At 40.7% G+C, this 17,265-nt stretch overlaps 1 protein-coding gene across 1 annotated transcript in view; it reads left to right on the forward strand.

Moving 5' to 3' along the window:
• LOC108089979 overlaps positions 1 to 14,332 on the forward strand; it is a 30,819-nt gene extending 16,487 nt beyond the window's left edge. Inside the window, exons 3-6 of the mRNA XM_017188480.2 lie at positions 2,702 to 2,868; positions 9,437 to 9,573; positions 11,564 to 11,740; positions 12,197 to 14,332. Of these exons, the coding sequence (XP_017043969.1) occupies positions 2,702 to 2,868; positions 9,437 to 9,573; positions 11,564 to 11,740; positions 12,197 to 12,309 (594 nt within the window). The 3' untranslated portion in view covers positions 12,310 to 14,332. The remainder of the gene's footprint in view (positions 1 to 2,701; positions 2,869 to 9,436; positions 9,574 to 11,563; positions 11,741 to 12,196) is intronic.
• Positions 14,333 to 17,265: the final 2,933 nt, after the last annotated feature.

The raw sequence follows: 17,265 nt of genomic DNA on the forward strand, positions 1-17,265 counted from the left end.
CAAAGTAGTTGCCAGTGGAAGAATAATAAAACAACATGGCCAGTCCGGTTCCGCATGAATATGCATTTGGTCAGGAGAAAGGGGGATTCCGACTTGTTATTATTCCTACACGCCACATCAGGTGGCGCTGCATCTTTTGTGGCAGCTTTTTAGGCGGTGTTGCTATTAGAAAATGGCCTCATTACTGACCGAATGAAGCGCCAAGTGCGCCGGGGGAATTGAATATATACCTCGGTCCTGGATAAATGAAATTTTCTCATATGCTTTTCGTGTGTGTGTTGTGTATGTGTGGTCAGGTAATTTCAGAAATGTTTTCGGCTCTTTTCGCATTTGTGTTACTTTTTTTTATTTTTGCGCAGGGACTTGACTCTGGTTTGGCACAGCTTTTGGCTTTCCCTTTTCATGCCAGCCCAAGGACCTTTGCCCAGGACGAAGACGACAGGCGTTTACGTTTGGGATTTGCATGAGCTGCATGGACTTTTTGCATTGCCTTTCCGACCGGGCCAAAAGCCCCCTTACCACTCCCCCTCCTCCTTTTCCCTTCGAAAGCCCCGCTTTGTCTCCTTATATCTGCCGAGATTTAAGCGTCATATAAAATTTATGCTTGTGGCTTTTACGAGCTTAAACCTGTGCCCTACCAACTGTGTGTGGTGTGTGTAGTGTTTTATGGGAGTCACTGTCCTTGGCGACCACCCGAAAAAACCCAAATAATTAGGCGACAGCGAGACAGCATTTTATAGGGTCCCCAATGGGATGTGTCTTATTAAGGTGTTTAATGAAACATTCTAGGGCTCTTACATTCGTATCAGATCTTTAAGGGAAAACGTTTTGAAACGTTACCATAAAATCAAATAAGCTTAGTGAAAGGTGTTTGATTATGTTTTTGGTTTAAGCAAGTAGAGGTTTTTATTGATTGTATTTGTTCTCGTTCATGAAATTATGTTTTGCTTATTCAGTTTCCTCATGATTTGATTTGCAAACTTGCCCAAGCTGCCATATATAATTACCCTTTTGCATGGCTCTTTCAACCCTTCGGCAAACCTTTTTCATGAGAAATCGAAATTTGATTTTTTTTTGCTTAAAATTAACCCACATTCCGCATCGATTCTGCCCCATTTCTGTCGATATCAAAGCAACCGGGGCAAACAAAGCCGTTTTCCAGGAACAATGAATCCAATAAATTTGCCACCGAGTCGAGGGCAGCAACAGCTGATGGTGGAAAAGTTTTGCCTAGGCCCGAGCTCGGAAAATGATTACAAAACCATGATCCCACCCCGCGGCTCTCCTCTTCTTTGCTTTTTGGGGAAAGTTTCGGGGGCATATCGTACTCGCAGCAGCAGCACTTTCAATAAGCAATTTGGCTAAGTGCCCCGCCCCGCTCCGCTCCGCCCACTTCTGGGCTGTCTGTGGCATTGTCAAGCCGATGCCATCAATATGACTAATCATGCATATATTTCATAAAGCTGTAAATCTTCCAGCCTCCGCTCGGATACTTCCCATCGACAGAAACGCACAGCTGTCGGCCCCAAATTGAGTCAAGCCACAGAATTCACTTTGCATTCGCCGGGGGCGTTTCAGACTTTCGAGGATTATTAAAATTACGCATACGCCGCGTTTTAAATGAAGTGCGCGACCGAAACCAGGGGGCGGGATTTTCACAGGGGGGTGGGGAGGGGCGAGTGGAGCGTTTGGCGGGAAATGAGGTTGCCAGAGTCAACCATTAATATTTAAACGTGCCGCTCGCATGTGTGTGTAGGCGGGATTTGCGGCATTGGTTCGTTTGTTTGTGTGTGTGGGAGAAATGCGGAAAATTAAGCTTATGACTGACTGTAAAATTAACTTGGCGGTGGTAGAATAAAATCAAAATTTAATTAAAAATGGAGTGGGTTTGGGAAAAAGCGCAATTTTATTTGGTCATAATCAAGGTAATAAATAGTAAAACAAATTTGATAAAACAGAGAAGAGAAAACGCACAATATTTCTCGAATTTCGACTAACAATTGTTATTATTTAAATGAGAAATTTTAAGAAAAAAGACAACGCCATTGTCACAATCTTTTAATACCTAATGAAGTATAATTTAAAAGGCCTACAAAGTCTGTTCTAAATTTAGCACCATACGATTAACTTAAAGCCAAGAATAAGTAATTCAGTCAATAATAATTGACTTAATATACTTTTCAGCAACAGCTTGACCCTCTTCTTTCGCTCCTGAAAAGGGCTAACCAACCCAAAGCCATAAAAATGAGCTTGAATAATCCTTTGCATTTCAGGCATTTTAATTTTTATGAGCCTGATTCGGCCGCAGGCAAAATGCGATGGCGATGCCGATGGCAATGGCGACGGCATTTACCGCCTCCATTTTGGCAATGAGCCGTAAAACGGCAACAACAATAACAACAAAAAGAAAAACAACAACAACAGAATCCGGCAGAGCGGCAGGCTCAGTTTTATCTGGTCTGAGAAAGTTCCCAGAAATTTTGCTGGCTAAAACCAGCCGGCTGGGCAAACAAATATGTATGTACAAGTATGTCTGTATATTCTTGGGCTGCCTGCGGTCGTCGGATGGGTTGTGCATAAATTAAAATATGTAATGTGCTATGTGCTATTGGCCCGGCCTAATAGAGCTCTCGCATAAATTAAGCCTCAGTTGGCGCCGATGACCCTGATACGAATTTCCCGCTCTCCCCTGTGATTCCAGCTCATCGTGGAGATCAACAGCCATGTGGCGCTCTTCCGCGACATGCTCATCCACGTCGGCCAGGCGAAGGACTGTCCCGAGCTCCGCGAGAAGATCCGCAAGCTGCGAAGGACCTGCGTGGAGGCACTGAAGCACACCGCCCAGATCCTGATGCCACAGGTCAAGAGGTGAGTCTGCAATACATACATACTATTACATTTTAAGTGCTAAGATACAGGAGTTTTACTATAAATCAAACAGAAGACATAAACTACAAGCAATGAGTGTCAATATTTTATTTTAAAAGATTGAATCTTAAAATTAATTTTTTTGTTATTCTAAATAATTTTAAAATATTCAAAAAAGGATTTAAATCAAAACACATACATTAACATTATTACTCATAATACACTTTTTGTTTTGATCATCTAAAAGTATTTTCCTGAATCTTAAATCAAATATTCTGTTACCCATTCAAGCTGCCACTTAGTTTTGCTCAGTGGACCTAAGCGGAAGACCCCAAAGGGATAGATAACATTATCATAAACATAAACAGCAACGTGTGTGTGACATTCGGGGCATTTCCTCCACGTGTCTGTGCCTTCTTTATGGAAATGTATGCAAATCTAATTGCAGTTAAATGAGAAAGGGAAAAGTGGGCGGGCGGGATAACATAAATAACAATTTGTTGGACTCGGATTGAGGACCCTTGGAATGCTCTCAAAATGAGTTAGTGGCTGAGTTTGAAATTCAATTTCAAAGTGCTGCATAATTTATCAGAGCACTCCACTTCCTCTTCACATCCAACCGAAACGGCAAAAGTTAATAACATTTTTTCGACCTGCCTCGGGCCTCACAGCATATTGGGTAATTTTTTTTCATTAAACCTGATGAAGGGACCAGTGTGAGTATGACTGCATTTGTTTTTCTCATTTGTTTGCGGGCGAAAACGAACGAAAAAATCGAGCAAAAACTACACAAAAGCTGTTGAAAATCGTTTTGTTTGCCAATGAACGACGTGGTAAGAGCTCGCATCACTGTGATGTGGATTTTCACTGAAGGGCTCAGCTGAAAAGGCGCAAAACTTTAACGTCCCAGTTGACTTTTGGGGCCTGTCTGTTTGCCGACTTCAATTTATTGATTTATGCCCCCGAAATGTTTCAAAGACGGAGTCCCATGTGGATGCCACACATGTGCCATTATCGCACCCCGAAAACGCCTCCTTTTCATTTTTTAACAAATATCTTGAGGGCGGAATTCATATACAATACATACAGTGTTTGTAATTTCAGACACACACACTCATAGTACGTGGGTATCTGTCAAATTTTGTCTCTGCAAAGAAGAACTTTTTAAGCACACCACGCTGGCATATGACAATGTGATTTATTATCGAGAAGACGCTTTAAATGTCACTCTGGAGTGGAGAAATGTCAATATAACGAGACGAGCATCCGCATCAGCATTTTGTCCACTCTCGTACACTCTCCATAGTACATTCGAATGGGAAAAGTGCAGAAAAGTGGCAACTGAGAACTGAGGAAAAGCGGAACGGAGACAGTTGAATTGATGATTGGCTGGCTGGCAGCAGGCCAGAAGCAACGGGGAGATTTCAATTAATTTCTGCTTTATTGACACAAATGAACGACTCGACGCGACGAGCGGCCTCAGTTCACGACGTGGTTCGGCTCAGATTCGCTTTGCAAATAGGCGCACATGGCGTATGAGTGACGACAATGAATTAGCGCGGCAAAAAGCATCAGGCAGACTGCTCGAGGACCCAAAGTTAAATTGAAAGTAAAAGTTCAATAAAGCAAAAAGTATGCTCGGAAAATGAACAAAGCAAATGGAAAAGCTGCCGTCGGGGGAAGGGGGAAAACTTCGGGCCCAAACTTGACAATGACAGAGACAGAGGCAGAAACAGGGACAAACTTTCTGACAGTGTTTCGCTGTTCGCTGCTGTTTTATGTTTTGTAAACACATGCATGACCCATGTGAGACATCCGAAGTCACAACAACTCGATGGCAATGCCATTCTCGTAAAGGAGAAAGCGAAGAAACCAAAGAAGGCGGAGAAAGGACACAAAAGGAGAGAGTAAATGCTTTAAGTTGGTTTTCTTGCCGTAAGAAAATGTTTTACTTTTGGGGAGAAGCTCTCGAGTAAAACAAATTTTATTAGTCGCTGCTCTTAAATTTAATTAAAATTGCAAACAAGTCAATATAAAAAGAAAATGTTGATGGAAAAGTTGGGAGAAGTATATTGTGGAAAATCGATTTGGGGAGCTGAAATTGAGTTGAAGAAACAATAAAAAAATGTATTTCATTTTTATACCCTTGCAGAGCAAAAGGGTATTATAATTTCAGTCAGAAGTTTGCAACGCAGTGAAGGAGACACCTCAGACCCCATAAAGTATATATATTCTTGATCAGCATCACCATCTGAATCGAAATATGTATGTACGTCTGTCCGTCTGTCCGTCTGTCCGTCTGTCCGTCTGTCCGTCTGTCTGTCTGTCCTCCTGTCGGTTTCTATGTAAACTAGTCTCTCAGTTTTAAAGCTATCTCGCTGAAACTTTCCCAAAAGTTGTGTAGCTATTGCACGCAGTATATATGTCGGAACGAGCCGGATCGGGCGACTATATCGGATAGCTCCCATACGAGAGAATGAAATTAAAAATTCTTACTCCGTTGTTTTTGATCAGATCGACTTGATTCCTTCCAGATGGCGTTTTCTAACTGATATTGAATTTCGGATTAAATTTTATCAAAATCGGATAACCTTATCATATAGCTGCCATAGGAGAGATCAAAATATATATATATATAAATAATGGAAAAAAATTATAATGTCGTTGTTTTTCATGCCACGAGCATGATTTTTGGAACATAAAGTTTTTTTAATACTCTTAAGTTGAGAAAAAATTTCATAAAAATCGGACAACTATATCATATAGCTGCCATGGGAAAGATCGAAAAATCTATATAGAAATAACGGAAATATAATTATAACCTCGTTGTTTTTCATCAGGCAATAATGATTTTTGGAATATAGAGTTTTCTAATGAGTCTTGAGTTACTAATTTAATTTCATTAAAATCGGACGTCTATATCATATAGCTGTCATATGAACAATATGGAAAATTAATAGAAAAATCGTCATAGCTTCGATGCTCTTTAGCTTTTATGTATTTTGTTCGACAAATTTAGTAACTGCAAGGGTATATAAGCTTCGGCTTGCCGAAGCTAGCTTCCTTTCTTGTTTTCTATCTACATTAAATCACCGCAAACTAAACATTCATAATAACAATTCAAACAGGGCCCACAAAGTTGGCTTTTAGAACAAACAGAGTTAGCATTTAGCCCCAACTTTTGTGGTTTCGTTGGCCAAACAAGACGACAAAGTTGTGATACCTTGTGGGCACCCGAGGCAGGTTCCCTCCTCCTGGAGAAGCCTCACCAGTCCCATCAGACCACCTTGGAATAGACACTCTTGCAGTCGCTTTCCTCGAGTCATGCCCATTTCCACCTCCACTTCCACATTTACTTTCACTTCCACTTTCACATCCACATCCACTTCCATTCCCGTTCTCAGATGGCGGCAGCACTTTGCCAACTGCCTTGAGTGACTGATAGTTGTTTGCCTGTTTGTTTGTCCAACTCGCACTTATACTTGTACTAAAGGTACACACGAAAAAAATCAATAAAGAAAGGATGGTGGCATGTGAGTTGTCATATGAGAGAAAAAATTATTGCAAAAGTGAGTTACATTCTTATTACTACGAATTTGTTAAGATCGTTTTGATCTATTTTAGCTTAAAGCCAAGAAGGAATATAAAACCCCATCGAGTTTATTAACCAAATGGCTTATTAGTTGCGATTATATTTTCTCGCTGTGCACCTTATATAGAGCATATATCCTTGGAGGCGACGTTCGGTCCATTTCGCCGTGTTTGCGCTTGTGTTCATGTTATCTATCCATCTGTCTATTTGCCTGCGCTTACTTCGCATTTGTTCTGCTGTTTGCCTTGTAGTTATGTGCAGTTGTTTGTTGTTGCTAAATTACTGGCGCTGCCTTTGTTTTAGCTGCTTGGCTCGCCTGTGCTCGGCTTGGCTCCTCCTGTTTTGACAGCGAGTAAGTCAACACGGTCCTCGGGGGCAGGACCCTCTCCCGCTACCAAAAACCCATGCCACATCATGTTGGCTTAAACGCATTTCCGCTGCAAATAATACCCGGACTTCTGCTTTTGCTTCTGCTCCGTCCATCGCTGCACGGAGAACACAATCCGACAATTGGCCAGGGTCCGCAGGGAGGATGTGGCACAAGGATTCCCACCTCCGGGGACAGCCCCATCAGAGCCAAAGCCAATCTCGTAGACGTCGTCGATGGCGATGTCTGCGGCTGCGGAGGAAATTTTATGTTTCCTGCAACTGCTGTTGCCACACCACCGTGGAAAGGGGTACTAAATTTGTATTTTTGGGGATAAATTTGAATCTTTGCTGGAGATTTTATTATCTGAAAAAAATACAAGGGATTTATATATACAAAATTAAATAAAAAAGAATTTTTATTTTACATCGAAGAAGAATTAAAAAACTTTTAAACTAACATTCGTAGTTATCTTCTGTCTTATATTTCATTAATATTTTCTTTACTTTGTTTACTTTGTTTATTTTGCAATACTTTGTTTTATGATAGAACAAAGAATTTTGTTATAATTAATTTTCTTATTAAATTTAATATTTTATTAAAAATTGTAAACTCGGTTGCAATTTTTGTAAGGATCCTTCCCACAGTCTTCTGGCTGCTCATTGTTTTATTGTCGCTGTCGGCTACTCCGTTCGTTATGTCGACACTTGATGCCGTTTTCCCGGATCCCAGATGCCGGATGCCGAGCCACAGGGCCATGTTCTGTGGTCATGTTTGCGAAAATGACAGCAAATTATTGAAGACAGCAAGACAGCAAGAAGGCAAGGAAGTCGGTGGTAAAGTTACGCAATTAGGGCGAGCCGCTCGTCACGTAGCAGCAGACGCTTTTGAGGAGAGTTCCGTCTCGTAAACTGGGGCAATTTTTGAGAACAACAACTTTATACAGCTGCAGTTAATAACTTCGATTGGGCGGCGACCCTGATAAACGCTTTTTACGATCGCCAGTCCCTCAGCCATTTTGCACAATTTTCCTTGCAACATTTCTTTGGGTCTAGCGGGGAATAAAAAATATTTCACTGCTCACTGTTCCCTGTTATTTGCAATAAATGAATATAACGTCCGAGCTGTAATCAAGACCAGCTGCTGACAATGGTCTGCCCATTTTTTCCTTCGTTTTCCCGCCCTTTTTCCCACTGCCCTTCGTTCTTTATTCCCCAGGTTTTTTTGGGTGGGTTTTCGGATGCTTTGCAGATTTTGTTTCACTGCTCCAAACTTATTATTGCGATTTTCTGGGTGTGGTACTGGCGAAAATGACCCACGTTAATGTCCGCGCACCACAATCGAGGATATTCGAGATGAGGGGAGCGGGAGGTCATTAAAACACTGCTCTCTGCCATTTACAACTTGCAGTTTTTCAAGGAAATCGCTTAGCATTAATTTGATTACGATTCGGGCATTAAAGTCGAGCTCTCATCTCCGTATTAGTATAAATGCTGATGTGCGATAGTAAAATATTAATGGGGTATTAGACGAGGTCATAACTGCATGATTGTGTGTTTAATATTCCAGCCAATTTGTACACGTTTAATTCCTGCAAATGTTACACTTGATAGAATCTCCTTGAAGAGAGATTGTTTAAATCCTACTTTACTTCCCCCTAAAAATTCGCGAAAGTGGAAAGTAGGGAACCCAAATCTAAACCGCTTTAAGCGGAATCCTCTCCAACCCAAACTCCTCTTCTGGTTCACCTTGGGGAAGATTAATTCGCAATTTATTTGCTTTAATGCCAGCCAAGGAGGCGAAATCAGAAGACACGGCAACACTTTCAAGACCTTCCTCCTGCTCAAATTCGAATTTTTCATTTCCAGCTTCGTAGAGTTTAGGCAATGCAAAAGCAATTTACAAATTGAATTTATTCCTGTGTAGCTGCAAATATGTTTATGGCAATTTATATTTCTGTCCCACTCCTTGTGCTGCTAAAACTGAAATTAATGTCAACTAAGCAGCAATTTGCGTACCAACTGCAAACGCTGAGTGTTTTTCTAAATGAATTATGCCGCAGCGACTGTTATATAAATTATTTTCGTAATGCTAATTTCTTTGAATGAAAATGTCGTTTCGGTGCTGGTTACGGAATTAGAAATTAATTCGGCTTGTTTATTTGTAGCTGTGAACATTAAAAGTATACACTTGGTTGGTTATTCAGATGGCAAAATACGAAATGAATAAAAACAAGAAAAAAGTTGTGAATTTCCTGTGCTGAAAGTCGTACCACAATCTTACTTTCAATAATCAATGTTTCGAAAAGAGCAGCTGAACACAAAAATAACAATCAAGAACGTCCTTAAAACTCTATCGGAAACGAATTAGTTTGTCGCCAGTTTACGACTCCCATTCTCGACCCAAAGAAATGTCATAAAATCATATAAATTTCATTTCACAATTTCCGCATGCAATTTGGCGTGCCACAAATGCGGCCCACACAATGCGGCATTCCAGCCCGACAATTTCCCCTTCAGAAACCCCACTCGGAAGCCGATGTTCATGTTACCTTGCATTGCTCTCATTGTTTTTAACCCTTTCTCTTGCATTTTATTGTATTTTTGCAGCGCCATGGCCGACGGCATCCTCACCGACAACCCGCATTTGGTGCTCCTGTTCTACATGGCCCAGTTGTTCCTACGTGAACTTGTGAAGAGCTATCGCCTCATACAAGTCGTGCCAATGGATATGTCCGGCTATTATGGTAAGTTAAGTGCAACGCCAACGCACGATTCCCGGCCAACTGGGACCATGTTGCAGCTGTCGCCATTTGGCGATTGCGATTGCGGTCACTGCGATTTCGCTGTTGCCAGCAAGTGTCAAAGTCAGCGAAGGACTTTGGCAAAGGGAGTTCAACACGGTTAACATCATGTGATTTAAGCGGGGGAATTTCAATTTCAATTGATTCAGTTATTAAAGGAAATATGAGTAATTTAATGGGATTTTTATTAGTTCATTTAAATGGTGAATAAATAAGAATTGAGTAATATGAGCAATAAATAGCTGATTGTACGCAATCATCTATATAATTTCCTGCAATTTATTCTGCTGACATGCAGTTATGTGAACCCCTCGTTACTTTAATGACCTTACTGCACAAATATTTCCTCGCATTCCAAGTTGGCCCTAACGAGGATGCCTTTTCTTTGGCATCGCCATTCGGGGCAGCTTTCACTCACCGAGGAACAGACACTCGGGGCACGTTCAACAATTGTTTGGCATACTTGGCGCTGCAGTTGCGACTCAGTGCGTCCTGGCCGTGATTGCCATTCCTTGGCCATGTTTAATGTGCACGTGCGAGCGCAAAAATATGCAGAGCCAAACTCCGAACTGATTTGTCGCCAGGCTGACCATGGAAAATGCCGGCGAATACAAATGCGGGGCAAATGCCAAATGCCAATTGCGATCATAAATTTTTAAATTACAACCACTACGTTGGCACTGGTTTCTCAGCCAGTCAACATACACCCACACCCACAAAAACACCCTGAAAACTGGGGAACAGGGTGTAAATATTTACAGAGCCACTGGCTTTTGGCCATTGGATGCAGCGAATTTACAACGCACCCGCGCCGAAAACTGGGGAAACAAACAAGTAACTGCAGTACCATGAAAACGCCATCAACGCAGAATATGCAATAAAAAATTCAAAAATTGAAAGCTCCTTTTTTCCCTGTGTTTGGTTGTTATAATTGCAAACCAAAATATACGCAAAATTGGCAGGGGAGATAGCCAGTTGCGATTCTGCGATGGCAGTTTTATGTGTCCTTAATTATTGCCTTGCTGGCGAAAATTCATTGCCTTGCACGATTGCCACCAAAAGAGTTGCTTTCTGTATTGCTAGATTTATTTAGTACCCTTTAAACAGATAAATTAGGGTTGAAACAGAAGGAAAGTTAATTTAATTCTACGCTTGTTTAAAAAATATTATTTTGCTTAAAGTTTGTTTAATATAAATATTAGACTGAGTATACCCTCTACCTCAACTAATGAGCTGTATAAAAATTCAAAGCGTTGAATGCCTGTCATGCACGCTCGCATCTGCCATGGAATATGAAATATGAATATTGCGCATACGCCACGTTGGACGATCGAATAGATTGCAATGCATTGAGGCGTGCAGCTCAGCAAGTTTTAGCAAGTAATTAATTTGACCATGGCTGATGAAGATTGATGGCTGATCGGATATTGATTGCAGCAATCAATCAAATGGAAAACATCAAAGCAACTAAACACAACTAGAGTAATAAAATGCTAGAAAAGTTTTTCATAAAACAGTCAAATGATAGACAAAGTAATAAAATTTAAAATTGCTGTGTACGCTTCCGAGCTTGTGATCATTAAATTGGTAAAAGTTAAAGCCAAAAGTTGAAATCAGCAACGAAGAGACAGACATCAAAGCGCTTTACAAATGAAAAGCGAAAGCTAATGAAGCAGCAAAGCAACGGGAAAATAAAACAAAAAGTGGGCAATGCAAACGTCAAAGGAAAATGTTTGCATAAAAATAAATGAAACAAATAAATACGGCTTCCTGTGGCTGTGGCCAGGTCAAAACCAAATGGTTTATTTTATTGCCGAGCTAGGGGAAATGTCGGGCGAAGAGCTTGACTCTCCTGCAAACTTGGCTTAGTGGCGGCTTATCACTTGACTCTGATTTATCCCCTGACTTCTTTTCTATTTTTTATGCTTCACAGAGAACCGAGCCGGGCCCTCGAATCTGGGCAATGTCATCAGCCAGATATTGCTGTGCAAACAGTTCACGCCCGACTTCAACGAGGAGGAGCTGTGCAGCATCACCAAAGACTCGCAGGACATCGCCGTGCTCCTTTCCGAGATGCAGGAGTACATGCCGCAGCACGAGGCGTACTTGGGTGAGTCCTCTCTAACTGCGCAGGCTCCCGGGCTTTTTGCTCCGTGCTCTGTGCCACTGGGCTGCCAGCGGGCTCCATTGCCAAACGCCGTGCACTTTGGTATTTTATTTGGCCAAGGCCCGCCGAGCAAACAAAATTGCATGCAGCACACACAAAAAGGGCAAAGCTGCGCACAAAAACTAGACAGGCTATTAAGGTCCATGCTTGCAAAGGCTTTACACATATTTTCTAAAAATATATTGCTATAAAATTGAGTGGAACTATTTCCCATCACCTAACAATCACTTTTCTAAAGTAAACCAAAAATAATAAACAACAATTATCTTAAAAACAAAAAATACTACCATACAATTGAAATGAATAAATATTTTTTTGTGTGCTGCTTATACATTCTTTTTCCTCCGAAACTGGTTAACTAATCAAGCCAATGTTTACCTTTCCATGTAATTTTTGTAGAACGCAACGCGGCACTGGACACAACTGGACCTTGGCAGGCGAAGAGGCGGCAGAACTACATCTGCAAGAACATGAGCCTCCTGTGCTGCGTCTCCAGGCCCAACTACCTTTGAGAGCAGGCCGAGGGTCTGTAGTCGGAGTCGAACTAGTCCCGGTGGTCACTACTTATATCAATTACTAGCGCCTAAGTTGAGCCTGCGAACCGTAGAGGAAATTCTAGATCTTAAGCCGAGGAGCGGAACACTCAATTAGCATTGTAACATAATCAATAATCAAAGGTCGACGGCAGTTCCAAAAGAGCTGCGTTCTTCTCCTCCCAGAGACATGTGTATAATCAAAGTTAATTATGCTGCATATACAATATTAATATAAAAACCAATTACGCATTACGAATATGGATATGGATACGGATATATATACCACAAAGACACCGATATAGCGACGTTTAGCCAGTGGATCGGAGCCAGTTAAGACTTTTAGGCCATTAAATTGTAGTCACTGTATAGACCCAGGCAAAACCGACATGGTGTAACCCTTGAGTTAACATTTAGATTAGGCAGAGGGGCTGGGCCAGAAGGATCGACGGGTGCTGGGAGCAAATGGCAGTTTAGTGTTAGTTCAAAACGATGTAGCCTTCGTAATTAAGCTAAAAGCCTCCACGGGCAAGTGCTAAACAAAAGCAATAACAAACATGTTACTCAAACAGAAATATATATTATAAATGAATATCTAATCAGATAGATGTGTAATTAAAATGTCTCTAGGTTTCCGTTTGTTCATTTCACGGTTTTCAAAGTGAACTCTGCACAGTACCTAAAAAGAACAAATAATCGAAAAACAAACGAGCAACGCGTGACCAATGAAAATACAAACAAACCAAATCAATCTGTTTAAAAAACAAGGTTTATTAACAAATCAATATCCCATTATCAAACGATAATAATAGATTCAGTAAAAGGAAGAGGCAACAAAGAATTTCAATCAGCCAACTTTGTGTAATATTTAAGCAGCCAATGAATATTTATTTCCGTAAAGAATTTATTTCAAATATTAGTTGGATGTAAACACAAACAGAGTATATCTAATATAGTTCACAATAATATGTATTTTATTTAAAATAAAACAGATGAGACCAAAAATGTAGCAATTAAATTATTAAAGGAAACAGTTCTACTCCCTCCAGTTTAATTCTTTTGTTTGCCAATACGCAAAAATCAATTGGTGGCAAATAAATTATTGCCCGGCCGAAATGAATATAAATAATTATGAGCTTATTGTTTTCTGGTTCCATTGAAATCGCATTAAAACTGCACAACTTTTGTTTTTTGCAAATTAAAATGTGTTTTTAAACAGCCGCAGCGAGGAATATGGAAAATTCATAAGTGTTTTAAATTGGAGAGCAAAAACAACCTTTTAATGGAATGCGTTATTTATTTAGACTGCACACACTTTTTTCGATTGGCCCCGCATATTTAATGACAATTAAGTGAAGAACTTTTTTGGCTGCAAGTGAGCAGAATTTGTTTAACATTGTAAATCAATTTGTTGTGCAAACAACAACTTAACATTTGCTGGACCGCTGAAATGACAATGAAAATGTAAAAACTCTGCTAGAATGCCTGGAACACAATGGGCCAAGTAGTTGGCATGTATTTGTACACACTTGAATCCCGATAGAGTATATATATACACAGAATGTAGTACAGAGGAGTCTCTCATTAATATCGAAGTTAAGAACACATTATTTACTAATTTTTATTTACTTATTCGATTCTAGGCATAAATCAAACACCAAACAAATTTACACGTCTCTAGAGAATATAGTTCCGAAATAGTATGTTTATAATATTGATAATTATTTACCTGTATATGAATGTATATTGCTTAGATCGTTTAACTAGGTATTCCATCGACAAGCCGTGATTGTTATATGATATTCATATAAGAATTATCTGAATGTATTTATTAATGTTTGTTCATGTTGTTTGAAACTAAATGCCACTGAGAAGTAACTCAAAAACTCACACACTAGCAACAAGAAACGAGAAAAACACAAGCGAGAAACCAAAAGCGAAACTAATTACCAAACTGGGTACCAATCAAATATGAATAAAGCTATTTTTAGAGAAACTAAAAGCCAGTCTTGAGTTCACTTCAGCTTTTTTGGGAACTGGGGCTTTAAGTCTGCGAAAGGGCAAGAGCGTTAAATTGCTGGCGAACGTGTAACTCTGAATTTATTACACTTCATAAAAGAGCGATTAATGTTTATAGATGCGATTTTATCACGAACACCCGAGCAACGATATATATGTGTGCACCCATAAAGATGGAAGATTGCTGAGGGTAGAATCCTCGAAGGGTTGCTACCTGAGGAAATTTATTGAAGAGTTGCCGCAAATTTAATTTGCTTTAATATCTTTACTCCCCTGGAAAATTGGAAATAGTTGTTCTCCTATCTTTAATATAGTTTATATTGGACCATATGCATTTCCACTCTTGAATTTGTTAATACAGTGGATTCTATTTTCCAAGTTCGTATATACCCCTCTTGTTACCCCTTACCTTTATTTAAAAAAGTTTTTGGTTTAAGCACTTCCAAAGGTCTACGTGCCAAGGCATTGAGAACAAGCCAACGTGTTCGACAAAAGATACGTCTTAATCAATCTTAACCTGATGCCAAGTGGCAAAATGGCAGCATCTCTGCGAACCCCTCCTCATGTTTACTTTAAACGCACTCTTCGGTGGGAAGGGGAAAAGCTGCTCCAGCTTATCGTTGGGTTAGCGGGTCGGACTTGGCTTAAAAGTTGCAGCCACGACACAGGCCCAATGCAAATTGCATGGTCACGTAGGTTCGGCGTCGAGAACTCTATGTAAATTAGTTTGCAAACTTACGGCAGCGATTGCCTTTTGATGTGGCCGGAATGAAGGGATGGGGATCGGTGGGGGGTGGTTGCTGGGGGGACTGAAGCCTTTCTGCGAGTACGTGCCGTTTTGGCCAAAATGCTTCATTTACCGCGCACGCACACGCATACATGCACACACACACACTTGGACACCTTGCTCGATGGCATTGGCTGTGGTTTCGGCCCGACTTTCCCGCTCCTTCAGAAGGCGGCTATAACGGCTTATCCTTCAGCCAGACGTGAGGTGTTAATAGATTTACGTGGCTCCTGTTCGGCCGGGCCTTCTGGTTGAGCAATGTACTCCTTGCCACGTTCAAGAGCGCACTACATCAAAAGCAGTGAGGAAAATTGCGTTGGAACTCGAGGGTTAGAGCATCATCAAGTGAGGAATAATTAATAAATTTTAAATTTGGTAAGTTAAAGTGTTTATTGGGAACTAAATAATGTTACTATTACTTAAACACAGTTAATTGTAATTTAATCTTAAATCTTGTATGAGATTTAAATATCCCCAAAAAGTATGCTACATTCTATATTTTCCACAAAATACTCATACTTCTTTGTTTATTTTTTAATCTCTAGAGTTATATCCCTATTACTGGCAGTACTTATTAATTTAAATGTTTTAAATTTTTCTTTACTTCTTTTATACATTTGAAGCAAGTTTTGCTTTATCTCAGATTATTTTCGCCAACTCATTAAGCGCCTCTTTATTTCCCTGCGTGTAAACTGCGAAATGACAATGGGACACGCATGCCTTTGGCCGTGGCAGCACTCGCGGCTCATTATGCTTCACAATGGAGCACGAATAAAAAGTAAAACAGCCCGAAAAAACAAAAAATTTGCAATTCAAAGTAAACAAGGAGCGAGAAGTTAAAACAACAGAAGGGGATGGCGTCAAAAGTTGGCTAAGCAGAACGGAAGTTGACATTATTTTTACTTTCTCCCGTTTGTTTTTCGTTTGTTTGCCTGTGTGTGTTCTTCCTTTTGATGTGTGTGTTGGGGGGACGTGTAGGGGGCTACCAAAAGTAGAGTGGAGTTGAGTGGCCAGCAAACAAGTTGGATCCCAGCACCCACAGTGTATTTATTAGTGTGTGTGTGTGTGTGTGTGAGTGGGTCTGTGTGCGTCAAAGCCAAAATAAATGCCAACAAGGATAATTCCGGGGTAATCCGATTTAGTGCGTTGCCCGCTGCTGGTTCTCCGGATGCCTGGCCCTCACAAAAACCCTCTTGATTATGTGCCGCTGCCCCTGGACTTCCCATCCCCTCCCCCTTCCCCTATCCACACCCCTCTCCTTCCACTCTTTCGTTGTCCTGGCCAATATCCTGGGCACTTACTAGCCAGCTGATGCTGGTCAGATGGCCGGCGAATCGCAACAGACCCACAATGGGCGGAATAAAATAGCTTGCTGGATACAACTTAATAGGGATTTAATAGTTTTAATGGAATTATTTTACTTTTTATGGGAAAAAGGAGGGCAAAGTTGGTTGAAAGGATTTAAATTGTATATCGTTTTAAATTATTTATTTTAATCTCTCCATGCATTTACTGGTTTTTTGTTGGAAAATGCATGATAAAGTATATGTTTTTAAAAATAAGAAATAAATAAGGCATCTGTCTTCTTGTCCCACTGTTGAAAGTCCTGTGTTTCTGGTCCCCAGTTCGTTTGAGAGCGTATGCTTTCGCTTTTGCAGCACACTCCTGACTTTTTAATGTTGTTTGATGCCACTCGTGGTGGGTGAATTTTGTGTTTGGGACCCGCAATGCTGTTTTTGTCACGGCCACGTTCCCCTTTCAGTCTCCTTGTGGGGCCCAAAAATTAAAAACATAATTTTCATGTTGCTCTACGCATTGTTGCTGCCTTTTGCATAATTGAATAACGTGGTCGAGCGGCAGGATAATGCCGACTGGGGGTGAGTCTGCGGCTTTTGCGTTCGTCTGAGAGCGGTCCCCTGCCAATTGCGGTCTTTAAGACAATCGCCGAGGCTATTGTACAAATAAGCACGGCCAAAATCCGTCTCAGACGGCCGCAATTGCTCTTCGAGTCTTCAAATGAGAATGGAAATCGAGCGCTGACCCCGAGTTGTTTTGTTCGCTCGCCGTATTATCAGATGCCTCGTTTCGGGGGAGAGTTTCCCTTAAAGCCTCACGAATACGAACAAATT

Source organism: Drosophila ficusphila, unplaced genomic scaffold (assembly GCF_018152265.1).
Source record: "Drosophila ficusphila isolate 14025-0441.05 unplaced genomic scaffold, ASM1815226v1 contig_412, whole genome shotgun sequence".
NCBI classification, from domain to species: domain Eukaryota; kingdom Metazoa; phylum Arthropoda; class Insecta; order Diptera; family Drosophilidae; genus Drosophila; species Drosophila ficusphila.